The sequence below is a fragment of the Dysidea avara genome, chromosome 10 (assembly GCF_963678975.1).
Source record: "Dysidea avara chromosome 10, odDysAvar1.4, whole genome shotgun sequence".
Taxonomy (NCBI): Eukaryota; Metazoa; Porifera; class Demospongiae; order Dictyoceratida; family Dysideidae; genus Dysidea; species Dysidea avara.
The window spans coordinates 29,031,679-29,048,063 of record NC_089281.1 but is presented as its reverse complement, the minus strand read 5'-3'; the positions used below and the strand labels follow the sequence as shown (position 1 = coordinate 29,048,063).

At 37.0% G+C, this 16,385-nt stretch overlaps 2 protein-coding genes across 2 annotated transcripts in view; both read left to right on the top strand.

Annotated features, from left to right (window-relative positions):
- Positions 1-16,385, top strand: part of LOC136268429 (ATP-binding cassette sub-family C member 4-like) — a 73,804-nt gene that overhangs the window by 41,368 nt on the left and 16,051 nt on the right. The gene's annotated exons all lie outside the window — the stretch shown is intronic.
- LOC136236891 (ATP-binding cassette sub-family C member 4-like) overlaps positions 5,816-16,385 on the top strand; it is a 30,837-nt gene continuing 20,267 nt past the window's right edge. Inside the window, exon 1 of the mRNA XM_066027121.1 lies at positions 5,816-6,736. Coding sequence (XP_065883193.1) covers positions 5,816-6,736 — 921 coding nt within the window. The remainder of the gene's footprint in view (positions 6,737-16,385) is intronic.

Genomic DNA, 16,385 nt, shown 5'->3' with positions numbered 1-16,385 from the left:
TGGTATATGGAAAATGGCTGTGTGTGGTTACTAAGCACAGCTATGTATAATTTCAGTCTTGGAATATGGTGGTGGACCTGGACCATGTTGTCCAAGTGGACCAACTAGCTATGCAAATACAAATTGCTTAGCTTTTACAACAAAAATTAATGTGACCTTAGTCATCTATCATTTGCACATTTACAAGGTTTTATATAGGGGGGTAGTGCATCATAACCTGAGATTATGTCTAATCATTTTTGGGTACCTGAGAAAGCACCAGAAGCAGTTTGTCAAACATTTCCTGGAGAAGAATACCCACACAGATCTGCAGAGGAGGTATGACACTCTTTAAGTGTCTTCAATAAGAATTTGTGTTAATTGTATAATTATTTTTGACTTTTAAACTATACTGCTGCTTAGCCTAGGTTTACTGGATTGTGGAGACCTTGAATACAATTGCTTTCTTTACCTTTTCAAACATACTTTCTTTGAACAGGTTGGTAGGATCAGGAATCCTATAGACCTTCTTCAACACTTGTATTGTAAAGCTTTAATAAATAAAATTGACAGTGCTGATCTCTTCCATTGTTGCCATTTCATGCAGTAAGCTCTTTATCACTTGATGACGTCTCCAATTTCCTGGGGTTCAGCGAGGTCAACCAGTTTTTATTGAAACCCTTCTAAAGTAGCTTTATTACTCTGTACAAATCCTATGAGCTCACATGAGTGTGTTGTACATCTTCTGGTTCACTTATATGTCAATGAAAGTATGAAATTTTTATAAACAGTTCATATTTAATTAATACTTGGAAAGTACTGCTTCTACCTTTTGCTACCATGTCAGTACTCAGCAGCAGGCTGCTACAATTTTCAAAGTCAATGGCAATAAATCATCACAGTTTTTTCCAGTTTTAAGAGTCAACAATTTGTAAACACCTCAGAACATGAGACATATTGTGTGTAAATCAACAGCTGTAATTTCAAACAGCTATAGTGTATTTTTTTACATCTGTACAGCAAACTGAAAAACACACATGTGCATTGTGTGATGTCACTAAAGTCTAGCCTCACTATATTATGTTTTTTTTGTTTTCTTTCCTTTTTAGTTGTCTCCTGGTATACACTCACAAACTTGATGTGGACATTCTGACAAATCACAAAAGAAACCCAAAACAGTACGTTTCTGAGCTCTGACTGTGGATCATCGATAGCGAGTTGATGAGCAACTGCATACTAGGTAGACCTACATATGAAGCAAATACAGTGGAGTAGAATCCTACACTGACACTGCACCATTTAGTAATATGCTTAATTCTTTGTTCCACTACTTGAGAAACTTTGGAAGTGGTGAAATTGATTGTCACCAAAGATCTGCTGTAGTGATTTCAATGGTTGCATACTTCATACTATTTAATTAATAAAAGGTTAAACATGTTAATGTTTAATATCAGTACAAAATACATAAGTACTGTACACATGTGTAACTCAGTAGCTGCCAAGCACAGATAAGATTTGCTTTATTACAAAAGGTCATCTAAGAATAGATGTAGGGGTGCTCGAACACTTTCTTTTTACTGTGTAGTAACTACAATAGGAAGGTACTGCTATAAGCTACAGGTGCACTTGTATTTTATAAACACTAATATCTTTTAAAAATTAATGTGCTTGTGCCAATTATGTGGGCATGATTGTATATTAACAGGCTAGCAAAAGCATCAAGTATTATGCCAGCAAATAATACAAGATTTTAAAGCAATGTGAATGTAAGAAATACGTGCAGCAAAACATGAACACACTATGCATAATGCTGCATTTGATATCAAATGCACAGTACTCTTATTTTTACAGTTTTTGGCTGATTTGATATACTCTAATAGAGCAGTCGCTTACTCTAATACAGCAGTCACAATTCTAATAAAACAGTCAGCTCTCAAGCACATTATTTAATTGCATGTGATAAGGCATTTAGAATGTAACAATATCCTCTCAACCAATCAGTTTGGTTTCCACCAAAAACATTCTGCTGATCTTCAACTACTATTAACTGTCCATGACTTAGCATCCAGTTTAAATGACAAAGCACAAACTGATTGTATACTGCTGGATTTCAGCAAGGCATTCGACAAGGTTTCCCACAAACTCTTACTGTTAAAGTTAAGGTACTATGGAATTACCAGAGAGACAATTAACTGTATTTGGTCTTTTTTAGCCAACCGTAAATAGTAAGTTTTTTGTGATGGTTCTATTTCAGAAGCTGTCAACGTTACCAGTGGAGTACCTCAGTGTTCTGTATTGGGCCCCTTACTGTTCTTGTTTTTATAAATGACTTTCCCAGCTGTATTAAATCTACTTGTCACCTAATTTGCAGATGACTGTCTGTTGTAACGTATTAAGACATGTACAGATAGGTATCTTTGGAATAAGAAGGCCAATAGCTAGCTAGCATTCACAGTACATTAGTCATCTTGCATACGATACGCAAGGAAATTTTGACATAGAAAAATTTAACAAAATTGACGAATCAATTAAATTCATCAAACTTAAGTTCGTCAAATGTCTTTAAAAATACAGGTTTTGTCTATAATTTTTTGATTTCGACAACATTTTATTCATCAAATCTGCTGAAATGTGAATTCGTCAAATTTTTCTTGCATCAAAATTTCCTTGCGTATGGTACAGCAGTGTAGGTAAAGTACAAGAAGTGATGCATACACATTTTTAAGTTGACATATAGAAGTGTAAAAACAAAATACAAGAATGGGGTATGGTATCAATGAGACAGCAACTCATTTACAGCCATATACATATAGTGCATTTTTGAGCTAGGTTTTGAATATATGTTAGGTGGTTATTCACTTGGGTCAGTCAAGCCCATGAAACAACTAATTTAATTGCCATGTAATAACACTACATGTAAAATGGGTAGTGTCATGACCAGTATAAACCAAGATTTGAACTGTACTAGATCCCTTCTTCTCCCTACCGAATTGGTCTGGCCACACAAGGCAACCCAACATACACCACGCATGCACAAATTAAAGTATGTAGCTGTCATTGTGCACAAATCCTGTATGCTATAGAGTCTCTAGACCCTCGTTCACGTGAGAGTCTGTCTCTGCCAGACTGAGTTCTGTCACTGGAACATTGAAAAGCGAAAAACGTGCAGTGTACATGCTGTCACATTTACAGCTTTAGAGGCTAACCCCATACCTCTTACCCTCACAGATGAGTTCCTTCCTCTCAGTCCAACTCGTCGCCAACACAGCAACATTAACCTTAACAGATGCGCAGCATTAAAGGAGGTCCGAATGCCTAATGAGTCATGTAGTACCACAGATGATTCATCTACAGTCGCAAGCAGCTAATCAGCAATTATTAGTATTGTACGCGCCTATAATGAAAGGATCCGCAGAAAATTAAAACGCGAAAGCAGCTGAGTTGCTGAATATCGTCGATGTTTAGCAAATGTCATCAATGTTTAGCAAATGTCGTCGATGTTTAGTAAATGTCGTCGATATTTAGCTAAATGTCGTCGATGTTTAGCAAATGTCGTCGATATTTAGCTAAATGTCGTCGATGTTTAGTAAATATCGGTGGGGTCTATTCTACGGAACGGAACGGAACGGAATGATGGACTAAACTGCGGAACGGAATGCTTTCTCAGATTGAAGCTTGCAGCTTACCATTGCTGTACAAGTTATCAGTGGCACTTCCAGCAGGTAATCAAACGTTACCCCAAGAAAGATAAAACGAATTTAAGGATCGATTGTGGGTTCTTGTTGGTTGTCATTAGTAACGAAATACTAATTCTGGGAATAGCTGACTCAGTGTGTTCATCTTCGGATATATCAAGTAGGGAACTAATGCATGACTTGTTTTTACTAGTATGTGAGTTATTTTTACTTACTTGACTTTAGAATGTACAGTCTGAGGCCCAGCCTTTCTAATCGGCATAAATCAGTATGTGTATAGCTACACTACAAAGGAAACAAGTATGGTGACAAGCTGAATCAACTCAGTCTAAGCAGAATCTAAAGGAATTTTGTGCAGTGTGTGAGGAGCAAACATTCAGATACCTCAAGGAGGCTATATTGTGTGAACATCAATGATTCATTAACAGAGTAGTGGACTATTGTCAGATATCTCAGCCTGAGTACTGAGTTGAATTCTGGATGGGGTCTATTTTACAGAATGGAATGCTTTCTGAATCAACTTGCAGCTTGGCTAGCTGCTATCGGCATTGCTGAAATTGCATTTTATCAGTGGAACCTCCAGGAAAATGGAATAGGATAATTATAAAACATTAATTGATTGTTTAGGTAATCATGACTTTATTCAGTCTAATAAACAGAATATATGGTTGATTGAATGAGGTATCACTTTCAGAATGTTCAGACGACCAGTGATGAGATGCATGGATTCATCGAATTTTTGTTGTGGTTGGAGACATTAAATATCCAAAAGCAAACTGACTGTATAATATTAATTCACTTTCTTTATATTTTCTCAATTTTGAGCGTCAGCCTGTATACAAATAATTGAATTTTCCTTGTCAATAGAAATCCTAGAATAAGATGGGAGAGAAACTTATCTTTGTTTACCTATACTGTATAACCAAGAGTTCGTAATACTGATTTGTATGGGGGAGAGTGTCTAACTCTCAGTATGGCCTGTACAAACACCCTGCGTAAAGTTCACCTTTCATCAAATCAACACCTCTACTGGGGGATAGAAAACTGTTGATTAGTGTTGCTGAAGAAGGTAAAGCCTTTGTTCTGAAATAAGGCCGAGGTGTTACTTTAAGCAGGGTGTTTGGTGAATGCGTTCAAGTTAGACACTCTCCACCTTATTATGAACTCTTGGTACAACTTCAAAGGAACATACAGATGAATCAATAAAATCACTACAGTAAGGTGAATTACAGACTAGTGAGATCTTGGTTAATTAATGACAGTGGTTGGAGATTAAGTGTGGTAGCTTCTTGTTCTTGAATATGTTGCAAAGTGGAAGTACAAATCAAAATGGGATATCAATTTCATTATGAAAAATTTGTATACATAAATAATCTAGCATTACTATTTCATTAGTCCTCCACTTAAACATGCTACAATAGTACTAGTGTCAGTACATTGGCAGTGAGTCTACCTTGAAATCTCAACTCTAGAGTACATCCAACACAGGACAGCCCGCACTGTAACAAATACATGTGATCCCATTGTAATTTCATGGACCAACTGGACTGGGAATCACTTGAAAATAGACGAACAAATTTAACTTGTTTTGTTTGAAGTGAAGCATGTGAAATGTTACACTTAAGAAATCCTAGGATTCTAGGTGGTATGTAATTAATGTGAGTGTTCCATTTCAGGTCTGACTAGATACCTTGAAATTACACACACATCCTGGTCCAAATCACGTTTGCCTGGTGGCTACGGGCATGGTTTCACATGCGGCTTATAATAGAGATTTGGCTGATCTTGGAGTTTTGGCATTTAGCCTGATTCAAGGCTAGCATCCTTGAATTGTGCAACAGATAAAATCAGCTCACTATTGAATACGGCATTAGTCCACTGCACCAGCTGTTAATATATAAATAACTCCATGCATACACTTCAGTGATGTTTGCAGAATATACCCTCCTTTCGGTCTGCCAAAATATTTGCTCCTCACACACTGCACAAATTCTTCAAGTTTTAATTCAGCTGGCTCTTTCCTGTTACCAGTATCTTCCTGCTTGCTTTATTTATACACTGACTTATGACTTGAAAGACCGGCCCAGACTGTTTTCTAAAGTCTAAATAAGAAAAACAGCTCACATAAAGTTCCCTTCCGTATGGATGATCAACAGGCCTTTGATACTGTTGATCATGCGATTCTGTGCTCTAAGTTGCAGTGTTATGGTTTTCACGGAGCGTCTTATGCCCTGTTATGTGACTATCTGTTAAATCGACAACAACGTCTGGTGTTTAATGGTAACACATCAGACTGGGGCACTGTTACAATTGGTGTGCCCCAAGGATCTGTTTTAGGTCCATTGCTTTTTGCTTTATACATCAATGATTTGCCATCTGTCGTTGATTACTCTACTATGGACCTGTACGCTGATGATGCTGAGTTACATTATAGCCATTCAGACTTGGGTGTTGTGGAAGCACAAGTTCAATCTGATTTGGACAAGATAGCTCGGTGGATCAGTAGTTCTCATTTATGTCTTAATGTTGTGAAGTCAACTGCCATGCTCATTGGAAGTCGGCAAAGAATTTCGGGCAAAAGTTTTAATGTCTCAATTGGGGGTATGGCTTTAAGCCAAGTTGACTCTGTTCGATATTTGGGTGTTATAATTGATCCCACATTATCGTGGTCCTTACATATCACTAATATAGCCTCTAGAGCTAGATCAAGACTCTCATCAATCTTTCGGTATGGAACTTTGACACCTGCAGTGCTATGTTTGCTTTATTCAGCTTTTGTCCTACCATTGTTTGATTACTGTGATGTTGTGTGGTGCCCCACCACCGCTAAGTTTACTGCACTGATTGAAAGAACTCACTCTAAGTTTATGAAAAAATTGCCAGCATTGTACCAGAGCAAGTTTTCCTTTACTTTGGTGGAACGTCGTAAGTTTCATACAGCTATACAGATCTTTAAATCTATTCACCAGAAGCTACCTTCGTATCTCCACAATATATTTCACTATTCCAGAGACATCACAGGTCATATTGGTCGAAACATTAATAGACTCTTTGTTCCTAGAGTAAACAACAATTATGGGAAAAGAAGTTTTTATTACAGGGGAGCTATGATATGGAACAGTTTACCATCAACTGTTACTGAAGCAACCAACTTATCTAAATTTGTACGGTTATATCATGATAAATTTAGTTGATTGTATCTGTGTAGTTTTGTGTACTGTTCTTTGTATACCCTTTTGTGTTGTATGTTTATGTATGTATGTATGTATGTATATATGTATTTGTGTATGTATGTATGTATGCTTGTTTCGCAGGGCTCCACTGAAAATCAGTGTTTTTCACTGAGTGGAATCCCTGTTTAAATATTACAATTACAATTACAATTACAATTACAATGGATGAACATCACTGATACAGCTCATCCCACAATAATACTTCGTTACTAATGCCAACAAAAACCCACAATCGATCCGTTAATTCTTTTTATCTTATGTTTAATCACCCACTGGAGATGCCACTACTAACTTATAAGGGAACTTTCAGCAATGGTAAGTTGCAAGCTTCAATTTTAGAAAGCGTTCCGTTCCGTGGTTTAGTCCATCATTCCGTTCCGTAGAATAGTCCCCACCGTAAATATCGACGATATTTGGTTTAAATCTCAATTTTGGGTTTTTGAGACAAATGGCACCCCATAATTAATCTCCATATGCTACCCCTGATGTACATTCTTGATGTAAATGATGTGATGTTCTTTCTTAAAAATCTCCACAACCCCCACAATGGATTTGACATCAATAATTTCATTAATTTGCAACTGGTCACACACGTCTATAGCTTCTGGAAACAAGCTACTCCAAACAAGATCACCTGACAATTCCACTAGTAACTTTTATTTTAACCGGCTTCCTCGCATCTGGAATGCCCTTCCCGTTATCAACTACCAGGACAACCCACTCAAGATAAAGGCCAAACTTTTAGATTATCTGTGGAATCATTTCACTGCCAATTTCACCTCCAACAACACCTGCTCTTTTTCATTTCTATGTCCATGCTCAAAGTGTTCAAAGATCCCTCACCAACCTAACTTCAACTGCCTTTAACTGTTAATTCCCCCCCCCCCCCCCCCCTTTTAAGTAATCTTAGACTAGTAAGTAAACTTTGTAGCTAAGGCCACTCCAAGTCATACCTTAGTTTCTGGTCACTCCCTAGCCAACAAAAGGATGCGGGCGGGCGGATGATCAGGACTTCAGGACTATCATAGACTCTTACATATACACCAGTAATACTGTAATGTTATTAATTTTGCTAAATTTACCCATTTCATATTGAGTTTACAACCAAGCTTAACCAACATTCTTATAGCATAAGTAGTTAATTATGCTTCTGCAAAATGCACCAGGAAAATTGTTGATGGCTAGCTACACTGCTGAGCACAACAATGTGTAGCTAACACTAAGAAAAGGTCTGCTCATGTAGCTACTTTTGCTTTACAAATGAAATGTTTCATTAGCTATGTCAGGAAATTATTATTAATTAGCTAGCTAATAATAATCCAAAACTATATTAACACATCATCAGAAACTCTTTCAAATGTGAAGTCTTAGCCAACTATATATGCATGCATTTCCAGCCTTCTATACAGTAAACCTTGAGTAAAGTAGCTGTCAAAGTTTTGAGTTGAGTTGTTGAGTGCTCCAAGCTAGTGTTTTTCAGTGATCATGTGGGAAAGCTAAGTTAATTTTTAAACTAAGGGATGTCATGCACTTGCTAATTTAGGACCATACTTGTAATTATGTAACCATGGAAAAGTTGAAGTTTGAGCTCACCAAATGTTACCGGATTTCTAGTCAGTATATCAGTGATCAGTGATAAGGAAGTCCAAGTTTAGATCCACTAGAAGAGTTACTAGACTAATCATTAGAGGACTACATCTGAATTGTTAGGAAAGTTTAAAGCTATGGTATATCTGATCATTAGGCTAGTGATCAATGCTACATACATATACTGTACTGAAGTTACTTACTGGCAACAGAAGCATTACTAATAGCTAGCTACATAGCTAATCAAGGACAAGTCAAAAACGTTATAGTATAGTATCTGTCTATTCTAGTATTAGAGTTAAGGGTAGTGTGACTGCTCTATTAGAATGCCTGACTGCTCTATTAGAGTATCTCGATCTTTTGCAGTGTTTAAAAATCACTGTCCTTGGTCACGTACACTTAAGCGCTTGTAATATTAATAATAGTCCTCATAAACTGGGGTTCCAGTTTTCCATGCGGGCGGGTGACCAGAAACTAAGGTTTGACTTGGTGTGGCCTAATCACTCTACAATTTAGCTTCCGGCCACTGACACAGGATGTCAGTGGACCATCAGTGTGCTGCCATATGTCCCAATTCTATCATACCAACATCTGCAACTTGTATGTATGTAGGTATATGTACACTGTAAAGTTTATTATTATTATTATTATTATTATCCGTCGGCTAAAAGACCGAAACACTCTAATAGAGCAGTCGCTCACTTAGTCTGGCGCCGCCCGCCCCTTCGCAAAAAGTAAGGGTCTGGTGAAATACAAATACCTAATCATTTCAAAAGGAATTCAATTAGACAGCGTACGTATTGTTGTTACGTCAGATGATTGCACTTCAATCGAACAAAAGCATTGTGTTGCCAAGGCGATTTCTGTGTGAACGTCATTGGCATGCACTAATTGGCTAGCGCCGAATCTGGGCGCTAGAAATGATTTAGTATCTGTATTTCACCAGACCCTTACTTTATGCGAAGGGGCGGGCGGCGCCAGACTATCGCTCACTCTGCAACTAAAATATTCTAATAAAGCAGTCAAAAAATGTACAGACTTTTGATCAGTTATATATAGCTAGTCATGTATGCATGATTGTTTCTTTAATTCAAAGCAATTATTATTATTATTATTATTATTATTGTTAATTAGCAAAGTCCACTAGGGGCAACACGCTAATGAGCATTATACAAACACACATTATATTATATTACTTACAGCGTTCTTAAATGTTTCAAGATCTATTGTGTCGATGTTAGGAATTTGAAGGGAGTTCCATTGAATAATTGTTCGAGGGAGGAAGGAGTATTTGTACATATCAACTCTTGTTTGCAATTGAGTTAGCTTGAGAGGATGTTGAGCACGGGTGGAGGACACTGGGGTTGGTGACGGTAAACAATGATCAGGTATTGCTAGTAAGTTCCTGACAATCTTGAATAGGAAGGTGAGTCTAGCAATTGTTCTTCTGTTTTGAAGTGTAGGCCATTCAAGACTGGTTAACATGTCTGTGATGCTATCATGGTTTTGGTTAGATCTGTGCCAGGGTTTGTTCAAAACGAAACGAGCAGCGCGGTGTTGAATCATTTCTAGTTTACTAATACTAGTGTGATGATAGGGGTCCCAGATGGTTGAGCAGTATTCTAATGATGGTAAGAGCAATTGTTTGTAGACGTGTTCTTTAATTTCTCATGGTGCATTGTGGAGATTTCTTTTTAAGAATCAATGTGTAGATGAATTTCAGGAGATTGCATGCATCTATGCAGCTATATAGATTGGAAGTCTCATTTCCATGTAGGTGATCCTATAGTTAATGTCATTGTGTGCCATGCATGTTTCCTGAAACTTTTATACTGAAAATGTGAGACCACTGAAAACAAACCTGGCCAAGTTTATTAATGTTATGTAGCATGTGATCATACAATATTGCAGTATACTCAATTAAGGATTGGGTGAATCATGTACCTGTTATAGATGTCAATGAGATAAACACAGCTTAAAAGTATTGAATTAGCTAACTAATTTGCAAATGCAGTGTCAAAATTAATAAGAAGTCACCAGGGCGGATCTAGAAATTTTCAGAGGGGGTTTCAGGTTCTCTGAAATTGCAACTTCAGCCTAGCTGTATTAAATAGAACATCACTGGAAGCATATAGTTGGTTCTGTTATGGAATTTTCCAAATCTGCCTTCACTTATAGGCTATACATACAATGAAGTGCATTGGTCTGTTTAAAATAAAAGGCTTGATTCATTAACTTGTGTAGTTAATATGTATGGCAATACTTAATTCAGGTACACAATTTCCATTGAAAATGCTCTCAGATTAAATCTCATATATCATTCAAATTTCAAAAATTTTCCACTTTCAACATTATTTGCAACTGTTGTTGTGCAATTGTGAGAGAGTGCATCATGTGCTTGGTTGTCTGTACCTACCCAAACTTTTCCATTAATAAAATGCTTCAGAGAGCCATACCTATAATCTAAAGGCAGTATATAAAATATCTACAGGCAGAAATATGAATTTTATGTGGAAATGTCTCTAAATTGCAATATATTTTAGCATCTATTTTCGAAAATTTTCTGGGGGGGGGGGGGGGCATGCCCCCAGACCCCCCTGGTTCCAGCATGCTTCGCACGCCTTTACTCAAGAGATTAGTACCTTGAGTTAGCCCCCCCCCCCCCCCCCCCTCCTCTACCCCCCTTATAAATCCTACATCCGCCCATTGTTTCTTTGCAATCTTAATTTAAGAATCAAATTAATCAATTGTAATTGCATAAATGTTCTCCCCCCGTGTACAGTTTCTTCCCAGCTACTGTCAGATTGTGGAATAGTTCACCTGACTCAGTTGTTAATTTGGATTCCTTTGAAGCATTCCGTAGATCTGCTACTGATTTCTTAAACAAATTATAATTTATAATTCTTTTTATACTTAATTAACTACTTAACTACTTAACTTAACTACATACTATATTGCACGTATACTCTTTCAGAGTCCTGCAATTATAATAATAATAATAAATAAATAAATAATTTAGCAAACATATATACTGCGATCACGTAGCTATTGCGTAAGGAATAAATTCCAGGTAGCTAGCTAACCTATACGGAATATTTTCGTAGTACGGAAATTTTCAACGTATATAGCTATACATGTAATATTCTAGTATCGGTAGCGCTATTGGTTGAAAATTTCTCTTCGTTGCTGCGGTGTTGACTTTACTAGTTGACCAATTCATGATTTGGCATGAAGATCTCTGCTACAGAATTCCACGAGTCACCAGCAGAAAATCGAAAGAAAGAAGCAGGATGGTTTTCTCTGTTAGTTTTCCAGTAAGTTTGCATGCATCCTATAGTGAAGTATATATATCTATATCATAGCTACGCATGCCGCTGTAACTAACATAGCTAATAGCTATAGTGAGTGCCGAGTGACTGCCGGACAGAGAGAATGTTTGGGTATGTGTCAGTGTAACCTTTATATCCAAGCACTGGGCTCAGTGCCAGTCGCCTTGCCAGTCGCAAGGTTAATCACTCATGCCTATATATATACTGAGTTCCTGTTGAGCAAGAAATTTACTCACATTGTTCTGGTATCATGGCGGTTAGCCAAAGCAGCTAGGATGTCTTCATCTGTCTGCCTTTGCAAAACACATCTTTGCCTCTTGAAGGTAAGTTGTTCAAGATATATAGCTAACAATGTTTGGTAATGGTGATGTCTTTTTGTTGTTGATGATGTTTCCTTGAGCAAGAAAATTCATATTAATTGCTCCTGTTTACCTGTGTTGCGACTTGGTTGATATAGGTTAGCAATGCAATTATCCACTAACACTATAATACCTGATTCCCTGCTAATAAGATTACAATTAAACCAATCAGTCAGTTACAGTTATAGTATTTCGTTTCCAATTGACTATAAAAGGATTCTGACCATTTATGAATGTAGTTTTCACAAGTGCATGCATGATTCTATTATCAGCTGCATCACAACTGCTGTATAAGATTATGTTGTAGTCTTCAGATAATTTAAAGATTTCTTAATGCCATAACCCCAGGCTTGTTTTGTATAGACTATATATGAATAGTACAATCATTCTTAACAAATAGGTGATGTCATCTATACTAGTTTATATATATATGCTATAGCTGGTTAAACTCCTTGATATGGAAAGGATTTAGACATGAACTAAAACATGAAGACCTTTATGCTACACCAAAGGAGTTCAGGTCACAAGAACTACACATGCGCTTTGAAAAGTGAGTGATGTGCTCTCTAATGGCAACATATGATATTATACTAACATGCTACTTTGCTGTGTATATGAATATAACTTCAAAGCAGGGATAAAAATGTATAACGGTACAGTGCATATATACGCCCTACAGGTATTGGATGTGTGAGCTTGAGCGTGCTAAGAAGGGTCGCAAGCCTCATCTGTGGTTTGCTTTGTTGCATTGTGTCTGGTGGATGGTTTTATTGCAAGGAATTTTGTATGGCACAGAAGTAAGAAAATAGTATTGTCTTTAAAAGTATGTAAACAAGATTTATAGATAATGTTATTACTTGACCACTCAACTTCAGAAAACTGACATTGAAGGAAATTATCAGTCATTCTCCTCTAGTGAAACCTGTAAAATCCATTCCATACTTCCATACTTTTATTAAATCTGTACTTGGACAGCAGATAACTAAGGGGGCATCTCCAAACTGATTTTGGTACACTTAACGTCATAATGATGCTAACTTTAGATCCCCTCCCCCCTCCTTAGCATCACGATATGAAAACAATAGAAGCACAAAAGATTATATTCTTTACCTGAGCCTACAAATAGTATAGCTGCTTAATCACATCACTTTCTCTGTTCCTAGCTATTTACACTATAACTGCTTTAATAAAAATTAATAACGTCATGAGCTGAACCCCCCTTCCCCCTTAACGTCATTATGATGTTAAGTGTACCAAAATCAGTTTGGAGATGCCCCCTAAGGGACTAGCTATATAGCCAGATCCTAATTTTGTGTAAATTTCTCCTACATCTTGGCCTTAAACTCCAAACAGAACCTGATAGTCAGTACTACTACTATGTGGAAATGATAATTTTCAACCACCATAAATGTATCTCAAAGAGTAGAAAACATGCAGAGATCAGTGGCCATTATTATTTTGCATCTGAAGCTACAGAAATTAGTAATGTACCTCTTAATGTTAGTTAGACAATTAGCAGTGGAAACCTGCTGATCTTGGCAAAGTATTCATTGTTACAGTGTTTCACCATAAAGCTATGAACAGAAGTATAATACAGAGACTAAGTTGGTATCTTACCACGTTCTTGTATGCATTGAATAATGAGAGGTAGCAACTTACTGGGCTAAATATAAACTCCAGCTGAAAATAATTAGTTTTATCTTTTTCACAAAGTTTGTAGTAGTTCTGATTATATACACACCAAAATCCCAAGGACCGCAGAACCTGCACCCCAGCTATCAATTATTGACTTGAAAGTGAAAGGACCATTATGCTTCGCTTTCAGCTATCCCATTACACAGTGCTATAAACGAAGAACAGCAGAAGAAGCACCTCTGCAATCCAGCCACCATGAAAAATACCCCACCATTTAATTGAGTTAGAATCAGTTGATTTTTATAGTTAATGTAATTGCATGTATGTAAGTAGTTAACTAATCATAATGTATGTGTGTATTTGATTTTTCTTGGGGCTGGTCCCCCTGGACGCATCAGTAATTACTGGCTGTCCAGTACAAAAAAATAAAAATAAAAAAAAGCGATGTGAAGAGTGAGTTATTAAAGTTTTTTTTTATTGAATTGACTGAATTGTAAAGCATACATTGTGTCTTTTTATTATGGTGCCGGTTCCGGGAAACTTCCTTGGTATTTCCGTGTCACTGGACAATTTGTGCGCCCCAACTATCAATTACTGACTCAAAAGTGAACATGGCCATTACATTGTCACCTATTTTCAGCCCATTACACAGCATTACAAATGAAGAACGCCTCTGCAATCAATCCGGTTACGTGCTTACATCCATAAAACAAGTTGCTAGTATTGTGAAACACTGGAGAATCTAGAAAAGTCTTTATAACACATAAAGCAATGGCAGATCCAGGATGGGGCTTTCTCCCCCTCACCTTGTGAAGGAGCCATAGTATACTTCTGATTAAAATACTAAACTTTATGTCAGGCCATGCAAGATCAATTTGTAAAACTTATGAAAATATGTACATTTTACTAGAATTTATTACAAATTTACCAGAAACCAAAGCAAACCAAAGTGAAACTAGCAATGAAATTGTTCCCTGTGCATGCTAAACACCTCAGAAAATAATTATCATGTTGTTGTTGTTTAATACATTCATAGCCTTTTAAACAAGATTTTAAGACTTCACAACCATCTACAAAGGCCAAATGGCTATAATCAACAGTGAGACACTACTAAGAGATGATTATTTGTTGCTTCAAAAATGCAGCAACTGACAAGTGAATCTGGCTCTCCCTACTGACCCACCTTTGCCTGTTTGTGCCCCTCCCCTTGTCAGCTCCTGGATCCGCCCCTGTATAGCCACTGGAGTTAATGCACTCTTGTATAGTAATCTTTATCATTGCCTTCCCATAGTTACATTTACAAAGGCAATAGTTTGTGGAGTACTCTTCCACAGTCTGGGACCCACACACACGTGTTAACATCATCGATTAGTAGATCTGCCGTAAGAATGTGTTATAAAGACTTTTCTGTGTTACCACAATGTTGACTGATCTTGATCTACCCAACCTGCAGAGCAGAAGAAATAAATTAAAATTGCAAATGCTGTATAAAATCATTCTTCATTATTTGGTTGATATTCCGGATGATTGTTTAACTCCCATTCCCTCCTTTCTATGAAGTGGCTATCAACTAAATACTAGAGTGGACAGTTTTAAACTTTTCTTATTCCTTTCAGTGTTTAAACTATGAAACAATCTAGAACATTGTTAACATACACCAAGTTTTGTAATAATTTAGACACTTTTATAATTACACCTGTGCATTATAATCACACACAAACCAAGTACTAACAATAATATGAAATGTGGTTAAAATTATGTCATAAATAAAAATAATTAATAAATAATAATTAATGTTTGAGAAAAGTACGAGGCCACTAACTGGGGATAGATTCGCCTGTGAACAAAGGCACAACCATATAATAATGACACCTGTTCGTGCTGATGACTTTAACGTACATGTAATTCTATATAACACCCAGTACCACACCCATGCTTTAATTTCCGAATTCGTGAAGGAGAAGATTAGCAAACGTCTGCGAGTGATTGCAGGAGAGCCAGAGGCCACTTTACACGTAAACAGCAAGATTACAAGTATGTTTTAATGTTTGTAACTGTGTATTTTGAGTCCAGCATATGCGCTCCAGGCATCAGTATAAACAACCAGCTGATTGATAGCTACCAGCTCGGAGACCAGTTGATGCGTTCGTGAACAACAAGGTAAAGAGTATGTTTCAATGTTTTACTTTAATTGTATCATACATCTTCATTCTTCACCTGGCTTGCTAGCTGGAATTTTTTTTTCTCCTTTAGCTACTAATATATATTCTATTGCCAATAATCTGCAATCAACAAGAAGATGCATTGCTGCATATGCAACAATATGTAACTATCTCCTGTATGTTGTGTATGCATAACATTATAGACTGTGATCGCTATGCCAATGCCACACCGCTGATTTACTGGCACATCACCAGTGCACTCCAGAGTCTATTGTGCCATATTGGCTTGATTGGGAACATATGCCAGTTTTTCCTTCACCACCTTGTTGTGTCACTTCCACCACCTTGTTGTGTCACTTCCACCACCTTGTTGTGTCACTTCCACCACCTTGTTGTGTCACTTCCA